The sequence below is a fragment of the Eublepharis macularius genome, chromosome 15, assembly GCF_028583425.1.
Source record: "Eublepharis macularius isolate TG4126 chromosome 15, MPM_Emac_v1.0, whole genome shotgun sequence".
In the NCBI taxonomy this organism is placed as follows: domain Eukaryota; kingdom Metazoa; phylum Chordata; class Lepidosauria; order Squamata; family Eublepharidae; genus Eublepharis; species Eublepharis macularius.
In genome coordinates this window covers 23,559,154-23,578,210 of record NC_072804.1, presented here as the reverse complement: position 1 = coordinate 23,578,210, position 19,057 = coordinate 23,559,154, and the positions used below count along the sequence as shown (strand labels likewise).

The following is a 19,057-nucleotide window of genomic DNA, read 5'->3' as shown; positions in this document are numbered from 1 at the left end:
TTTACATCAGTATGTTTTATCATTAGAGCAACCAACCAGTAAGTACTTTTATTTAGGAAGTTTTTAAATAATCAGAGGGGAGTTTATTAAACTATTTAAATTGGTCTTTTCCGTTGATAATTTAAATCACCTTGATTTAAATCAGTCCACACCCCCACAAACTATGAACTGTAGAAACAGTAATGGCAACAAATACTACACAACATAACATAACTCAGTGTGCTTGTGTAAAGCGCCATCAAGTCACAGTCGACTTATGGTGGTGACCCATGCTGGATTTTTCAAGGCAAGTAACAGAGGTATGTTTGCTATTACCTGCCTCTGCGTAGCAACCCTTGTCTTCCTTGGTGGTCTTCCATCCAAGTACTAACCAGTGTCCAGTCTGCTTAGCTTCCCAGATCAGATGAGATCAAGTGGACAAAGACCCGATCCACATCAGGTACAAAATACAGGTGCCTTGGTAAGCATTTGGCTACTCCCCATGAGCTGGGATTCTTAGCCAGGTTGTGGGGAGCAGACAACCTCTGATTTACCCAGGTGCCCGTGTTAGTGTACCAAGAGGAACTGGACGTTATTTCAAACCAGGAATCCTCGATTGCGCTTTTGCTTTGAGACCTGTACGTCTCTTTGTATACAGACCTTGAGAAATAAGCCACTTGGTGTCTTTTGCAACAAACAGGGGCTTAGCATGACGTCTGAATACAGCCTCACTCTATTTTCAACACAAAAACCAAAATAAATCGCACTCAGCTGGGATGACTGCTGTGGATCTAAGAGCGGCCCCTCTGAGCATCCATCTGTTGAACTTCTAAGCTGTCCATAATTTTGTCAGGCAGGATAGAGAGCTTGTTGGCAGTTGCATTTACCTGATCGCCTTGTTTAGAAAAGGGCCTTAGTTCCTTTGGCCGTAGGAACAGGAGCAGCTCCCATTTCTGTCCTCCTCCTATCTTATCTTAACTTAGCTTGAGGAGGGAATGGTTTCTTCTAGTAATTTGGGAAGCACCTCAGATGAAAATAGGCTGTGTGTCCTTGCTGCATAATCTCTTCCTCTGGAAGCTGATCATCCTCCCTGCTGGGAAAAAGGAGCCGGGCAGGCTGAAAGCCTCTGAACATACAGGGAATTTTTCCTCAAGGCATTCTTCTCCCTATCTTTCACTTCTATTATAATGGATCAGAGGGGGCATTAGGGACTGAGAACCTGGGTAAGAAAGGGGGGGGATGAATTTCCAAGGTTTGGAAGCAGTCAGAAACCTTCAGCTCTGCAAACTGTTTTGGCATCTCACTGTTTCCCATCTCAGAAAAATAATGGCATCGAGCATAGATGCTGCTATTTTAGGGGAACCCTCCACAAGGGACAAAGTACACACTTCGATCATGCCAGGGGTAGTGGCCTCATCACACAAATAATAACTGAGAAATCCCTCACCTGCCGTGGACTCTTGTCCTTCATTAGAAGGCCAATGTGGAATTCAATGAAATTCATAAACAACGATTTGGAGAAATGGTCTAAGGCGTAGACAGCCGCTAAATAAGGAATCAACCGCCATTGCTGGAATGAAAATGGAATTTGCATGAGGGATGCACATGAAAGAGTTCGCTTTCAAAACACACAAAGGCAATATTACCCCCTCTCATACGTGTAAACACACAAAAACCCTTGCATAAACTTGTGAAAGCTCTGACGTCTTTACATCCAATGTATGCATATTACTTTGGATCCTTATGACCCAGTAAATTAAAATATGAGTGAGTACATTTTCTTAAAGATGAGTCTTAGCAAATCCTAGTAATCAGTAACATGTCAGAAAAGTGGTTTGGACAGCAATCCATATTTCTGCCAAGATTCCTTTATACTGCTAAAGCATGAAAAATATTCTTAGGCAATCGTATTTCCTAATACTAAGGGAGAAAAAAACCAAACAGCCCTCCTCATTAAACAGGGAGCCCTGCAGAGTTAATTCTGCGTCTTCTCCCTTGGTAACTACGGCTGTTTCTATCTAGAAAACACACAGCCTTGGAAACCTCCCTCCCTCACCCCCCCCCAACCAAACAGCCACTTCTTGCTTATGATACCATAGGCTCTTGCAGGTATTAAGAACTTCAACTAGCTTTTGGCGGGGCCAGCCAATAATGCTCGTCAGCTGTGCCCGTGGAGTTTCAAAGCCGTTACCATGCCTGAGAATATGAAAGGCTTGTGTTAATGTTTTAAGTTGACACTGGATCCTCAGTCTATGTTAGATGCTCATCAGGTGTTTCTAATTTTAACTGATCTCTGTTTTTCACCTGCATTTGATATTCAAGAACGGGGATCTCTTTCTCATCTGTTGGTCCAAACTGATGCCGAGTAGCTGAGAAACGAATTGCTATTGATACGGCAAGCTTTAAATTAACCACAGACATGGCTATAATCATAACTCTTCCGCTGGACAAAGCTCCAAGAGAAGCTCCCAAACGCTGCTTGAGATCCTAAGGAAACAAGGCAATACAAACAATAACAACAAAAATGTTAAGAACTTTTTCAACTTTTTTCCATAGACAACAAATTCGCCAAAATAGACCAAGTTTAAACCGAAGCTCAGTCCAGGCAAGAGGCTTGGTTTGGATGAGTCAGCCTGTTCTAGAAGTGATTGTACTCTCCCTAAGGAACAAATTTGTACTTGGGAGATGTTGTTTTACAGCTGTCAAAAACAAAAGATTGTGTCAGTGGTATGCCAGATTTGGCTGACCCTTTGTTGAAGGTAAGGATTGGCCACAGTTGTTCATTCTGTAACTGCATCCATGTTAGAGCCTTACGTGAGGCTGCTTTTAAAAATGGCCCAGTGATTGTTAAAGAGACAGAGCCTTTTTAGATGTATCATCCTGATTATAGTAAAGAGTCCAGTAGCACCTTTAAGATTAACCAACTTTATTGCAGTGCAAGCTTTCAAGAGCCATTGTTCTCTTCGTCAGATGCATCTGACGAAGAGAGCAGTGGCTCTTGAAAGCTTATGCTACAAAAAAGTTGGTTAGTCTTAAAGGTGCTACTGGACTCTTTACTATTTTGCAACTACAGACTGACACAGCTAACTCCTCTGGATCTACATCCTGATTATGGAACTCTCCTTCCTCCCTTATCCGCCTGGTTCTGAGATGATCAAGCTTTCAGTGTCAGAAGACTTCTTTATTTACCCAGGGATTTTGTAAGTTTGTGTGTGTGTGTGTGTGTGGGGGGGGGTATTGCTGATCTTAAGCCATTATTTGTATTTGTTTTATGAAGATGTACTTTTAAAATTTCAGTTTGCTCTTCATTGCTGTCTAGCCTGCTTTTATGCTATTTTATCACCGCTGGTTTTTCAAGTGCCACTGTTATTCATTTTAATTGTGTTCTTATTAGGGTTTAGCTGTTAATCTCTGGTGAGTTTACACCTTCTAATGTGGTTTTTATATTTGTTTATAGTATGTATGTATAGGTGTGTGTTTGTATGTATGTATATAATGTTTTACGGTTGCAAACCACCTTGAATGTCTGCATTGGCTAAAACACACAATTTTTTCAGCTAAATAACAACAACCATGGGTGACATAATGTTTGAACTTCCTAATCCTCATTTACTGAAACAAGCCTTGATGGAAAATGCCCTGAAGAGCATGTGAGGAAGAACTAAAAGGATGGGCGAATAAAAGGAATCCTGTTTGGAAAGAGATTAAGTGCAAGCATGAAGCACACAGAGGTTAATTAAGCACAATCCCTACCTTAAATGCACTCGTGTATGTGCCCTCGGCTGTGATATCTCCAGTTCGGTTCAGCAAGTTTTCTTTGGGTATCCTAACATTGTGGAACATGGCGAACCTGTCAATAAAGGAAGGAATTCACTGCAGAGACGACACTTACGGACCCAGGAGTTCTCTAAATTAAAAGGCTGAACGTACAGTCCCCAAACCCAGAGAGAAAGACGTTGCAGCCACACAGGAGGCAGATGTTTCACTTGGCACCAACTCCATCAGTTTTACCAGAAACTGAGCGTGGATCAAGTGCTTTGCATGACTCACAGGGCAGTAGAAGAACCAGACGATGAACCAGACAGTGAACAAGATGTATCCGAAAAGCATTCTCCTGGCAGTGATAAACACTATCCTTATGGATGTGAGGGCACCAAAATACAGAACCAAGACAGAACAGGCCAGGAACAGCTGGCAGCCAGAGCGTTCCAACAATTCGAAGATAATAAACAGGGGAGCCATAAGGACTTGTGGGGAGCACCTTTATTTTCCTCTCCCCTACTATTTCTTTTCCCTTTCCTGGCAGCCCTCATATCTTCTCCTTTTCCTGCTTCGTTCTCTCCTACTCACCCACCAGCCAACCTACATTTATCTACCCCCATCTTCAGCTATATGGCCATATATATATTATACTTCGTTTATATCAGAGTAGTAAGCCGAGAGCTCTTTTCAGAAAGGAGCCCAGTTGAGGGAGGTGGGTGTGGCCTGAAGGAGATGTGGAGAGGGAAACAGCTTCAGGGAAGCAGGGCAGAATCAGAGGACAGGAGCTGTACACAAAGGAGACCTGTTGCACAAAGTCTGCCGTTCATTTATCCCTTTGTATCTGAAGAAGTGAGCTCTGTCCCATGAAAGTTCATGTTGCAAGTCTTTTAAGACGCTCCTGGATTTTGTTTGGTTTTATTGATATGAATGGCCAAGGCCAGTCATATAGGGTTGCCAATTTGCAAAAGACAAGGCATGGAGGCAGAGCCCAGAGGCCAAAGGTCAGAATCTAGCAGGGTCAGAGGGCAGAGTTCACGCCCCTTCCAAGGGAACAACCAACAGTAAAGAGGCAGAACTTGCACATGATTTCTTTCATCAGAGCAAGATTTGAGTCCAGTAGCACCTTAAAGACCAACAATATTTCCAAGGTACACATGCTTTCGAGAGTCAACGTTTTCTTCTTCAGAACCTGATTTTAGAAAGTTTATTCCCTGGAAACCATGTTGGTCTTTAAGGTGCTACTGGACTCAAATCTATGCTCTTTTGCTGCAGAATAACACAGCTAACCACTTGAAATTATTTATATGGGGCAGCAAGATTTTTGGGTCCAGTTGCATCTTTAAGACCAACAAGATTTCCAAGGTATTAAGTTTTTGAAAGTCGAGGCTCTCTTGGTCTTCTGCCCTGGATCCCTTTCAGTCTGATTTCAGGTCGGACTATGGGATGGAGACAGCGACCCTAATGGATGACCTTTATATAAATGTAGACAAAGGCAATGGCCTTGCTTCTGCTCTTTCAACGCTAAACAGCAGCCTTTGATACAGAGGACCAGACCATTCCATTGAAATGTTTGGATGCACAAGTAGGGATTTGGATGGAGTAAAATCATTATTTAGAGACAGGACTCAGAAGGTTGGGAAATGGCCCCCTATCACGACTCTGCTGACCTGACCACGTGGATTCATCCTAGTACACTGAGGCTAGACTACTGTAATGCACTCTATGTGGGTCTGCCCTTAAAAGACATCCCAAAAACTCCAGTTGATATAGAACACCATGGCTCAGCTACTATTGGGTGCCAAGTGGAATCCACATATCACTCTCACTCTGCAGGCACTCCATTGGTTACCTACTGATCAGGTACAGGCTTCAATCCAAGGTTCTACCTATTACCTACAAAGTCCTTAATGACATTGGATCTACGTGTCTGCAAGACTGCTTCTCCAGCTATGTTCTGCCACAACAATTTTGTTCGCAAACATTCTCTGTGGTAGCTCTTATATTATGGAGTGGTCTGCCTGAGGCTATTAGGAAGTCCCCCCCCCTGCTTCTTCCGTTTTGCAAACTGTGCAAAACAGATTTGCTCAAGAAGGCATTTTTGTAGATGAATAGAGCTGTGGTGGATTGGATCAGCTTGGGAAGTGACCTCTGTTAGGATTAGTGTGTTTTTGATTCCAGTCCTTCAATCCCAGCCACACTGTGTTATGTTGTTTTACTAGGAATCCTTGCTGTTAAACTGAACTGTAGTTATCTTATTTTGTAATCCACTGGTTGATTGACTGAATAGGTTTGCTTTACTACAAATCTCTGCTGTTAGACTCAAGTGTTATCATTCGAATATCATCTTATTTTGTAATTGCATGACTGATTGAATAGTTCTACTGTACTTGTAATCTGCCTTGAGTTCCAGTGGGAAACAGAGACTATAAATGAGAATAAATAAATTAAATAAAACGTCAGAAGCAGCAGAACCTGATATGACAGTATTATCAATTCCAGAGTGCTCCTGTCCCGCCAAAAGAGTTTACCTTTAATTTCCCATGTCACAAATTACAGCAGTCCAGTGTCTACTGGAGCCCTACAATTACAATGTGTTTTATGCCAAAAGGTATAGTTTCCTTTTGTCACTCAAAGGTGTAGGAGCTCCCTCTGCTAAAGTCACTAATGATGTAGGCGCTCCCTCTAGATCTTAGGGAAGCCTGCATGTTTGTTAATTACCAGAAGAATTAATATTCATGTCATCTAGATACCCTGAGCTGATATTCCTATCACTAATTCACCAGCTGAACCTAGAGAATCCTGGCCAGCTCCCCAAGAAGAGTCTAATGCTGAAACCATGGCAGAGTGCAGATTCAAACATGGTTCTCCCAGATCCTAGTCTAACCATTACACCACACAGGCTTATCACTCACTGCTCCGCATATTGGACTAGATTCCCCCTAGAGAGGATGTGATTTTTTGATACCCCCCCCGCCCCCGCAGATCTGGTTTTCCCTCCAAGCTATTCCTGGGGGGGAGGGGTCTGTCATTCTTCCATTAACTGCCTTTCGGGAGAATTATCTTGACCCACAGGCATTCTAGGTAGGATCCAACAAATGGTGGATTGCCAAGTATGCTGTCAAGAGACTTCCATTACATATTTCCCCGCTATCTTTTTTACAACAAAAATGGTTTATTCCTGGCAATTCCAAGGAAGTTTTTCCTCTGTGGAGAGCACTTAAATTAACAAGACTATGGGATGTTACTTCTAACAACACTCTAAAATCTAAGTCCCAATTGGAATCATCAAGTAACACCAAAATTTCATAGTTTGAGTATTTTCAGTTAAATCATTTAATTAATAGTTCAAAAATCCAAACACAACTTAAAAGATCCTAAACTGACTTTGAAAGATTGTTGATTTCATGGAGCACAAAAGAAAAAGGTCTCATTTCTATTTTATATAAGATTTAAAACTCTCAAAGACGGTGTAAAAAAGCAAGATATCAGCTCCGCTGGCAGTCGGATTGTAATATACCTATTTCTGACTCACAATGGACCCAGATTTGGTCTTCAAAAATCTGCTCCATCAATGCAATCAATATAACAACAACAACATTTGATTTATATACTGCCCTTCAGGACAACTTAATGTCTACTCTTAGTGGTTTACAAAATATGTTATTATTATCCCCACAACAAACACCCTGTGAGGTAGGTGGGGCTGAGAGAGCTCCAGAGAGCTGTGACTAGCCCAAGGTCACCCAGCTGGCTTCAAGGGGAGAAGTGGGGAATCAAACCCAGCTCTCCAGATTAGAGTCCCGAGCTCTTAACCACTACACAAAACCGGTGTATAAGAATAACTTTCAAGAAGATGGTACTTAACCCTACTCAAGCTACATTACATAAATTCTTCTTACGACCCATACTGCTGCCATGGCTGTAAGCAAATAGGCTCTTTTCTAAATTGTTGGTGGGACCGCCCTTTGATTTCTCATTATTGAATTTTGATTTTCAACATGATTGAAAAAAATCACAGGATACACTATCCAACCATGTCCTGAACTTGTTTTTCTTAACCTATGGGAAATTGATTGTTTTTATTATTGCAACCCTTAGACTAGACATACAGGAGAAATACATATTTAAGAAATTTCACAATTTGTATAAACAGGTAAAAAAACAGATTAAACTTGATATAACATCTAAGTATGAAAATGTTCTTAACCTGAGTATCATCATACAGAAATTGGCTACTTGATAAGTGATCTCTGTCTGCTAAAAGAAACTCAAGTTTAAGTTTTTAGAGAGATGCAGGTTTATTCCAAACAACAGGGTAATTAACTTGCTGTGTGCCACCTTACAGTGTGAGCATGAAAAAAACATATGTTCTATAGTCTCTACTTATGTTGACTGGCCTTTTAGTATAGCAGATATTCTTATACTTGCCTTCAAGTATGGCAGAAGAGTGGAACACCTCACTAAAGTGAAGGCCCTTCTAAACCCTTTTACTTCTAAAGATGTTAAATAGTTTGCCAGTTCCAAAGAGTATTTGATGTTAACCCAAACCTTTGTATTTTGTAAACTAGAGCGGTCAGATTGGTATTCAGTATCTTCAATTCTCTGCTTAACTATTGTTTTTTTGGCATGCTCTGTTCCATAAGGAAGAAGCATTTGGGGAGAAAGTCCAATTCTCAGTAGATATCTCTGAACAACCTTCAGCCAGCGTGACCGATAGTTGTCACAAAATATCATAGGGAATAGACCTTTTGGGTTGAGATGTCCCTTTAACTGCATATATATAGATAGAATATAGATCCAGGCAGACTGCATCTCGATTGTTGAGAACCAGAACTTCCGATCTAATTTTTATGAGAAATGGTGGCCTTTTTTGGACTTTATGGAACAGCAAAGTAAATATCTAAAATTGGTTCCTGATAAAGTTATTGCCATCTATTAAGACTCGCCTTTTCTTTTTATTGGGCATCTATATATATTGTAAATATTGTTAAACGCTCTTTATATGCTGTTTCGAGCATATGCTTGCACTGTTTATACTGTTATAAATATCTGTTATGTTGTTAAAATTAAAAAAGAGAGACTTCCATTACAACTGCTTTTCAGTTCTGATAATATACACGGGGCCACTGTTGTGAAAATGATAAAAAAAAGTTGTAAAAGTGGGCAGGAATTGACAGGTGCAAGGCATCAAGAAAAAAAATTGGAATTCTGTCAAAACATTTCATCTAGTTTCAGCATTAAGCTTAAAGAGCCTATATAAATCTTTGCACAATCTACCTTCATTACTGTGAAAAACCTAGTGGCTACTATAAATTCAAGAGAGATCGAATTCAAGAGTTTACAGAACACTATATTATCACAGAAACACGTGTGCCACCTGCTGGAGAGCAGCTATTGGTACGCGAGTGAGTGTGCAAGGCCCCATCAAGTCACAGCTGACTAATGACGACCCCCCCCCCCCCGCTGGGGTTTTTAAGGCAAAGGACGTTTAGAGGCAGTATGCCGTTGCCTGCCTCTGCATAGCAACCCTGGACTTCCTTGGCAGTCTCCCATCCAAGTACTAACTAGGATTTAACCTGCGTAGCTTCCAAGATCTGATGAGATCTGGCTACTCTGGGCATATGCCCAGGGTACATGCTTATGAAAATAAACCAAAAGCACACAACAGCTTTCTCTCGTTCCAATAACAACATTTAGTAACAGAAATAAGAGAATTTTTTCTTTAGTATGTACACTGCTGTAAGCACATGCAGCTGTGCATATGTTTATGTATTCTTCCCCAGTAAATCCCTTTAATGCTCTTCTCTCAAGCTGGATATAAAAGAGGATATGGAAAGAGGGGGAGAGGATACATATTAACAACAAGACAGCTTAAGGGTCAATATGCCTGTTACTCAAGGAAAAATACACAAAAATGTTAACAGGAACAAAATAATGGTCCAGTTTGCTATAATGGAGAAACATGGCGGTGGTTCCACAGTTCATGGCTTCTTGGTTTTTCAGTAAAGTTGAAACATTTTGTTCAACAACAGAAAAAAGATGATTTCACCTATTATGATCTAGCATTTGGAATGTATTTGTTGAGAGTGAGAATGTGAGCAGATCATAGGAAATTCTGCTGAACAGTGGCGGAGTCACACCAGTTTAAATAAGCAAGACCCAAGGCTCGCAACATTCCTTTTGCAGCCTGACTGCCCCAAGTACTGCCATGGCCTCCCTCCCACTTGTTCAGTGCATACACACTGCATGCTCCTAACATAAGAGGCAGCGAGGAGCTCCACTGATCTGTTCCTGAGGAGCAGCAAGGGCTGCCTGGCTGGTTTTCATGCTAAGAAGCTGAAGAAGGGAACCATCCCCAAGTGCTAATGCCCACAACGAAAAAGCCCCTGGCATTGGTGGCCACATCCCTCCAGTCTCCAGGTGTCCAGTCTGGCTGGGCCAGATTCAGCCCAGGGACTTTCTGGGCCCGGTCCCATCTGCTTCGTCTGCCTCATCCCCTGCAGGGTTCTCTTGCCTCCAGTGGTCTGTCACTCCTGCAGCAGCTGTTAACCCCTATCACTTGAGGCACCCTGGCCTCCCACATTGCTCCAGCTCCCATGGCCAGTACTACCTCACCTGTATGAAGAACCAGTGAGCCAGCCCCTCTGGATGGGGGCAGCCAAGCTACAGGTTAGCAGTGCCTCTTGGAGGGTGGCTGCTCTGAGGGGGCTGGGAACGTCTGCAGAGGACTACAGCCAGGCTTAAGGCTAATCGGGGGTAGCCTGCTGCCCCCCGCCCCCGCCCCCAGCTGCCACCAGAGTGAGCAGGCAGAGCCCAGTAAGTGCTGGAAGGAAGTTGTACCCTGGGACAGCATGCAAGATCTATGCCGCCTGCGTTTCCGAGGGAGGGGCCCTTGGTTTGCACCATGTGCACACTACATACGAAAGAGTGATGCTGAAGTTTGGGTCTGCTCGCAAAGCAAAAAGATATGCGGCAGCATGTGCTGCATGGGCAAGAGGGAGGGAGGTGGACTTTAACACAAATTGTATGTGAGACAGAAGTGTTTATAATGGTGCACATTAAATAATCTATTTCCTTTCTGTAAATACACAGACATTTTCTACATGCTGAATTCTTTACGTATATAAACCACCTTCTAACTTCAGCTGTTGCCTGTACTTTTGTTCACTTTCTTAAGCAATCTCCTCTACATCTGTTTTGTTAGTGATGCCAGGGATTCATTTGATTTGCAGACTGTGATCACAACACGAGGTGCAAGCTCCTGTCTCGGCTGTTGCCCATCCTTTCCCCTGCTTCCAGAACAATTTGGGGATAGCGAACAACGGACCACATGGCATGCCGAGTCCATGTACTGAGAAACTATAATGTGGAAATAATACACAGCCTCTTTCATAAGACTGAGTAACACCAAACTAAGACCGCACAAGTCAGAGAGTTTAGGAGGGTGAAACTCTGCTTTGCTGTGAATGTGGGAAAACAGAGATCATATTGGAAAGGCAGCTGGTTAGCTGTGCAAGGAACAGACCTGCCCAGGACAAAACAGGCCCAGCAATGGGCGCGTTGGCTAGACTAGCCCTCTGGGATGCCACTGACCCTCTCATATTTATTTTGAAATCTCCTGTTCAAAGACAGAGGGTTCCATATTTTGCTAGAATTCTTAAATGAGGGTTTTTAATTTTTTAAAAAAATTTAAATTCAATATTAGACAAACACAACATTTATTGCTTACATCTTATAACAACTCAAGGGTGCTTGTTCATCTTATACTAAACATTGAATGAATAGTTGTTGACAGCTTATCTATAAACATTGTATTTAATAGCAATAATTACAAATTAAGAATGTTTTGATATAGTTGTTTCGAAGATTGTGTCCCTTCTTTGTTGATTTATTCAAAAAAGGGCCAACATTTTCCATAAAATTTAGATGACCTTTTGAAGTGGAATCTTGATGCAAATTGTCTGTAATCTTTTCAATAATAGATTGATCCCAAACTCTTGAGAGCCATTGTTTTGATGAAGGAGATATTTGGTTATTCCAGTGTAAAGCTGTTAACGCCTTAGCGACTATTAATAAGTTGTTTATTAGTTCACGTCTTGTTAAATGAGGTTTTGATGGCCTTGTGTTCTACCATTGAGCTGAGCTGCCCCCATATATTTTTTAAAAATAGATTAAATGGCCTGGTTTTGCAATGGCTCCAATTGTTCCTAGTAGGAAGATTTCAAAAGATGGGCCTGGGAAACTATTTCTCTACCTCTTGGACACTTGTCTTACAGAGGGCCACAAAGCTCCTCATAGGCTTTCCTGCCCATTTTCCTCAACAGGCAACTGCTGTGGGAAGGAAGTCCCGAATCAGACCCAATTTGCAAAGATGTCAATGTCTCTCTGTCCTTTCCACCTAATTCTAGGCAAATGGACAAAAACTCTGAAGTGCTGCCTAGACCCCTTCTGCAGCGGACAAAGGAGGCGATGGGGCTGTAGGCATCAGTCTGCAGCTGCACCGCAGAGCGCTCTCTTTGCCTGCTGCACAAGGGGCCAGGGAATCGCCTGACTCCTGCAGGCTGGACTCAGCCGCTTGTCTGGGAAACCCCTGACAAGCAGCTGATTCAGGGGTTGAAATGCCCCTTTCTGTGCCACTGTGCATAGAACCCCTTGAACCCCTTGACCCGAAGCTTCCTGAAGCTATACAAATCACTTTGGGAATCTTTGATTCGGGGTTTCTGAAACAGACCTGGTACACTGGGGGTGTTTCGGAAATCCCGAATCTTTGCGAATCGGGTCTGCTCTGGAGACCCTCTGAAATTAAGTGAGGCTCTGCAGTTCTTGCATCAAGGGCTACTGCTGGCTGGCTGCTATCTGCACATATTTTGAGGGGGTTTCCGTTATTGTTTTTATACAGCGTTACACTTTTTAGTATTAAACTGTACAGTATGTTTTCTGTATGTCACTTTGCATAAGGATATGATATAAATATTCTAAATAAATAGCGCCAAAGTCCTAGGATTGTTTCTGGAAGATTGGACTTGATTGCCCTGAAGATACTTTCTACTTTATGATAAACTAGTAAGGGTCTTTGTTTATGAGGGCTGAAGAAATTCCACATGTTTGCATTACTATCTTGTAGAGACAAAGAATGTTTGTAGATACTTACCCATTATCTAGACCGTTCTGTCCAAGTTTCCTACCTATATCACCCACCAGTACCCCAGGCATGGGAAGCAGGGTTTTTGGATCTCGAACCTGTAACAAAAGCCTTCATTATATTCTTGTGATAATTTTCAATTCTATGAAATATTTTCAAGAAATTACTGAATACACTGTTGGTCTTGAATGTAGAACCCTGTGCATATTTAATTCTATACCTAATTCTGAACTTGGCCTCCACAAAACACAGTCCAAAAAATGGACACAATTCAGATCGACCTGGTCATGTTTTTATAAACCCAGGAGAAGCCATGGGTTTCAAGAACAATCTGAAAAGGGGAAGGGGATACTTTTTAAAATAAGAGGATAGCTGGAGAAGAGGTGCAGTTGCCTCCCCTTTCCCAGCCATTCTGCAAAAAGCCCACTTCCAGGACTGCCTCAGCAGCCCCTAAGGATGCCAGGAAAGATGGAAACAAGCTATCTTTAGGTCGTCTGAGGATGGCTGCAAAACTGGGGCTGCTCTCACTTCTGCAGGCCTTTGGAAACTGAAAAGGATCCACAACATTTTGCTGCAGCTCTCCACTTGTTTATTACTATTATTATTATTCTGGTAAATGGGACCTCCAACAGGCAGTCTTTGGACTCTTTCAGGCTCTAGCATGAGCAAGAAGTGAACCACAGGGTGAGGCTAGGAGCAGGAGCTACAAAGATGGTGTGTGACTATAAAGACAGGGACTAGCTTAAATGTTGCTGGTTTTCATTGAGTTACACAGGATAGGTTTTAATACACGAAAACAGATTAAGGTGCAAAAGCTGCTGCCCTCTCTAGATATGGTTCAGGGTTAGTCTTGTCCCTCTTTACGTTCACTCATTCCTAGGTGGGACATAGGAAAAGAACTTGCCCTCAACCCTTGACACAGGGCAACTCATCTTCCAGGTACAAAAATGCCCATGTGGCACAAAACAGTTTAGTATGCTCAGAGATCGCTCCATTAAGGCCAATTCAGTCAAACATTTTTCTACTTAACATGGAAGGCGCATGAGCATCAGACATGTGTGCCCTTGCACACTCACCCCCCCCCCAGTCTTTCTAACTGGAAAGTAACATACGCTTTGGCACAATACTATGGTTACAGTTACCTGCTCTCTCTCTAAATTCACTTTCTACACACAGACTCCAAGGGGTACACAGAGACTGCATTGAGGCAAAGACATACAAAAATCCAGATGAGTCTGATACGGCACTTGCGTCATCAGTTAAGAGCAGAAGGGAATGAGAAGGAAGGAGCACAGGTAAAGGGCACTTGTGAGTCTGAGGCACATATTCCCTTCATGTCAGGCAGGAAAAATGTACCTCTGAAGAGGGTCCCGGATGTCTCCAAGGGCCCTAACCCTTTAAACACAGGCTAGCAATAGCATTCAATGACCATAAGGCTGCCATTTCCCCCTCCACACGAGGACGCAGCAGTATAATGTGATCCAAGGAACTGGAATAGCGCTGGGGTCAAGAATGAGGTGGCCTGTGGGCCAAGTTACAGAAGGAAAAATATTTAGTCGAAAGATAAAAAGTGACCCTGTAAAAATAACGTTAAATAGCATTATTGATTAACGTTAAATAGCATTATTGATTAACGTTAAATAGCATTATTTAACAGCATTATCTGAAGAAGTGAGTTGTGACTCACAAAAGCTCATACCTTACCACAAATTTTGTTAGTCTTATAGGTGCTACTGGACTCTTACTCTTTTCTATTGCTACAGACAGACTAATGTGGTTACCCATCTTGATCTAGTATTATTGATACCAACTGAATTGTACATTAAAGAATTCCTCCCTCCTTTCTTGTCACAGTATTAAATCCTTAAGTGAATATATTTATTCATAGATCACAAACAATACAGACATTGAACTATTCACATTTTCTAGAGATAACAATAACATTTTCCTCATATCCTGTGATGTTTAACCTTGCAAGGATTGATACACAAGTGGTCCAAGGTAAACCAAAATGTTTGTGGCTCAAGTTACAGACAGATCCAGATGTTTTATGAAAGAAGCACATGGGTTCTGGTTTTCAGTTTACAGTAAGCAAAACATGAGACACAGGCAGCACACCTTTGCCATCTGGATCAGTCTCCTGTAAAACTGTGAGGGGGGAGGAATCAGCGGGTATTTCCCCAAAGCTGACACCTAGCCTTTGCTCTCTGCACTCATCTGCACACTAGTTAACACACTACACTATCTGAAGGGTTGCATGCAAAGACATCCTAGGATCATAAAGGAAAGGTGGGAGTAAGCTTTTGTTAGGTCAAGAACTCGGCACTTTGTCTCTTGCCAAGCCTAGCTGCAGGCTGGGTGATCCGTATTTCAGGGCAGAAAGACGCTCTAAGGATTTCAGAAGGTTACTTTGTTTTCTTTTGCTTATTTTGCTGGGTTTCACCTCTTTGTAGAGTCTACCCACTCTTTTCTGTCTCCTTACCAATAAAACGTTAAACTTGGTTATTTTGATTAGGAGAAATTTCCTGAATTAACTTCATATGCAGATACTTCATCTCCCGCAATCTTATAAACAGAGAAAAGGGAGGTGGGAATTGCTGCCTTTTCTCACATCCACATGCACTGCAGAGTGCAGGCACATATTTCAAGGACAGATCTACACACTAACCAGGGGCAGTATGGCTTTTGATAACTTTCAGGTTTTAACCGCTGGACACACTCATTGGAAGTTTCTCTGGGGTCCGGTTGAAAACCATCAAAGTTTATTCCAACATTCTAGAAAGGCAACATTTCTTCATCCCTACCTGGACAACAAAAGAATGCAGTCCATGGCACTGGCCATCTGGGGTATGTAACTGGGCATAAACGACTGCATGCGTGGCATTCTTTCCCAAATTGCCAATCCAGAACTTGGCAGCTTCAAAATCAGGTGTGTGAATGACAAATTCCTACACAGTGGACAAGAAAAAGCATATCAATTTTACAAGCTGTCTTAACGTCCCTTTGTAAAAGCACAACGTTAAAAGAAATCCAACTATTGCCTCTATTTTATGCTGTGAATTTGTCAGATTGAAATACAGTAAAATATCTGGACAGAAATCCTCAGAGTTAATCTTAATGTAAAACATATTTTAGGAAAATCAAGACCAAAATCTGACAGAAGTTGCAACGCTGAAGAGGAACGGACATGAAAGCCTGTTGATTTATCAAGATCTGTGGCCTGCGCTTCACCAGCACCATCTGCCATCTTCAGCTGTTTCCAAGTTTGATTTCCCCCCTTCCACACCAGTGCTGTTCCCACTGGGGGTTTTTTGGGAACATAGAGAGTTAAAACACAATACCATCCTGCGCTCTACGGCAGGGCCTCAGGCTGGGTTAGTGAGGCCTGAGAGGCTCCACTGGAGCTGGAGGCAAGAAGTTGGGGTGCAGGGCTTGCATCCAGTGGACGCCACAATACAACCTTCTCAAGCTTCAGCCAAAATCAGTTGGAGTTGACCTGGCTCAGCTGCGCTCGCTGGCCAGTGTGGAAGCTCCTGAGACTTCTGTGCCTCGACCAGGATCTTGCAAAGAAGTATCGGTCTCAGAGCCCTGTGCTGGATCCAGGCCGGCACTGCGCCTCCTTTGTGCTGCCTCAGCCTGGCCTTTTCGCCGATACTACTCTTGTGGTATGTGAGCAGGCCCTGAGGAGCTATGGGCCAGGGTTTGCATCCTGCCTGGCAGAGGCCTAGTGCAGGGGTCTCCAACCTTTAGAGACTGCGGGCACATTTGGAATTCTGGCAGAGTGTGATGATGGGTGCAACAACAATATGGCTGCCACAAAATGACTGCTACGGCTTCCCATCAGTCACACAGTGAAGAGCCTTGTGCTGTGGAAGCAGTTTCTGACAAAGCAATGTTTCTAAAAATCTGCACAGCCAATCAATACTCCAATGACCAATCAGAAGCCTTGCTTTGCAAAAGCTCCCTGGCCCCACCCACTTTCTAAAAACACATAGTGGGCAGCTAGAAAGATGTTGGGGGGCACAATTGTGTCCACGGGCACCCCAGTGGGGACCCCTGTCCTAGTGGCTATCTCAGAAGCAGATGGCAAGGTCTCCCTAGCCGGGTGGCCTTTACTACTGCCGGTCTGCAGGTGCCTCTGCAGGGTCAGGCCCTCCCTGATCCCCCCGGTCCTCCTGGATCCCTGTCCTGGGCTCCTCAGACTCCTCCTCTGAGTTAGAGTCACTGAGCCAGCCAGAGGGGATCATGACTAGAGATGGGCCCGGTCCACATTACGATCCAAAAAACCCCATGATAATGGCAATCGAGCGATCGTGACTCAGCAGATCGTGATCAGCCACGGCCAACGATCCAGTGATCGGGAGGGGGCTGGATCATGCTCGGATCGGGAAGCCAGACACTCAGGCACCAGTAATCTATTCCCAGGGCAACAGAGCCAGGGGAATGCCTGAGCTGTGTTTTCCCTCCTTCTGTCGCCCTGGAAACCCGAATGGAAGCCCAGCTTTCCTTGATAAGCAGGGCTTCCTTTGGGAGAAGACACCCAGGAGAGGGAGGGGGAAGGGGGTGTTCTGTAGCCATGGACACTCCAATCTCATCCCTGCAAACTAATAGGCAGCTCTGACGGCCAAACACAAACACAGATGCCGCCAGCATCACCCACCATTCTTTTCTTGCCAGCGCGCTCCTTTTTGGCCTGGCAGGCGGGCACATGGGGGGTGCCGCCGGCGAGCAGCCAGACTCCCTGCCCCCTGAGGGGAGGTGGCTCATCACCGTCTCCCCGTGCCCGCCGTGCCCGGTGGCCGCCGCCAACACCCACCTTCCCACATAGCTGGGAATAGCAGCGCACCCCGCTTTGGCCTCCACGATCCACGGATCTGGAACGGGAGATGATCGGTGTGGATCGTTTAGTTGGGATCGTCACCGGCGCCGATCCACGATCAGCTGGATCGGCAATTTTTTTTGGATCGTGCCCATCTCTAGTCATGACACATACTGAAATCTGCAGGGTGAAATCTGAGAAGGCTCACATAAGGAGTAAAAATAAGGATGCACAAATCAACCCATCAAATCAAAAGATAACACTAGGTAAACTATGCTTTTTTCCAAGAAAACTCCAAGAAAGCTCATAAATACCAAGCCAATCCTGAACTAGAGTGGGTTGGCGGGGGAGACTCTGGATCCACAACCTTCAGTTGCATCCTTAACCCTTCGGCCTTAATTCCAGGGAGCAAGACGACCTCCCTCCTTTCTATTTTGGCTCTGAAATTCTTTTTGCCTTTTAAAGCGTGCGTAGTGGGATGTACTAGCAGGACTCTCTTCCGGTTCAGATTCATAGAAGTGTTATTGTTTGTGAACTGCACTCTCATAAGCTTTCCTGACCCGAATTATACCATTCCCAGGCACAGATGGACAGGACAGTACGGCAGAGGATGAGAGGAGAGGATGCAGCTGCAGAGAAGGTGGGGAAGGGCAGCCTTCCTTGCTCTTTGTCCTTTCAAGCCCCCTGCAGCTGACAAAGGCAATACAAAAACTGCTGTCACCTGCTTTGGGGAAAGCTAAGCATGGAGGACACAGAATGTTCTTGCAGAGGTGAATGGGTAAGTCATAAAGTAGTTATAAAAGTCTTTTCTTTTTTAATTCCTTTTTTTTTAAAAAAAACTTTACTGCCAGTGTTCTCTATCTCCCAAGCTCACACTGCAAGGAAAATTATTTTTATTTATTCAGACCATAAACATATTTTGTTAGTCCATCTTTCACATCGAGACTCAAAATGGATTAAACAATTAAAGTCAATACAATCAATAGGAAAAGACATCTAATAAGCAATGCAATAGGACTGGGATTGTGGAAATCTGAAACAAAGCAGAAACCTGAACAAGGCATAAATATTAAAACGTTAATCAGTTAATGGTATTACACAAACTGGGTGATTCTGGGCGAGTCCCATACACTGAGCCTAACCTACTTCTCACCATTGTTCTATGTTAAAATGGAGATGGGGAAAACACTTCAAGCTACCCCAGGTTCCCTTTGTGGTCATATAAATGAACAAATGATAAAAATAAATATTCAAAGACTATACGAACACCACACGTTTATGCCAGAGAGAGAGAGAGGGGGGGGGGGGTTAACTGCTTTCAGAGGCAAATGGCCACTCCATATGGTGGTTCCAAT

The 19,057-nt window shown here is 43.4% G+C and overlaps 1 protein-coding gene across 4 annotated transcripts in view; it reads right to left on the bottom strand.

Annotated features, from left to right (window-relative positions):
* The window catches only part of ACOX3 (acyl-CoA oxidase 3, pristanoyl), a 52,489-nt gene that overhangs the window by 19,975 nt on the left and 13,457 nt on the right, over window positions 1–19,057 (bottom strand). For 3 of the 4 annotated variants that reach the window (XM_054999445.1, XM_054999446.1, XM_054999447.1), the window contains exons 6-10: window positions 15,688–15,831; window positions 12,893–12,981; window positions 3,733–3,829; window positions 2,284–2,466; window positions 1,427–1,549 (exon numbers count right to left, since the gene is read on the bottom strand). In XM_054999445.1, the coding sequence (XP_054855420.1) occupies window positions 1,427–1,549; window positions 2,284–2,466; window positions 3,733–3,829; window positions 12,893–12,981; window positions 15,688–15,831 (636 nt within the window). The remainder of the gene's footprint in view (window positions 1–1,426; window positions 1,550–2,283; window positions 2,467–3,732; window positions 3,830–12,892; window positions 12,982–15,687; window positions 15,832–19,057) is intronic. The other variant, XM_054999448.1, reaches the window with a different exon arrangement.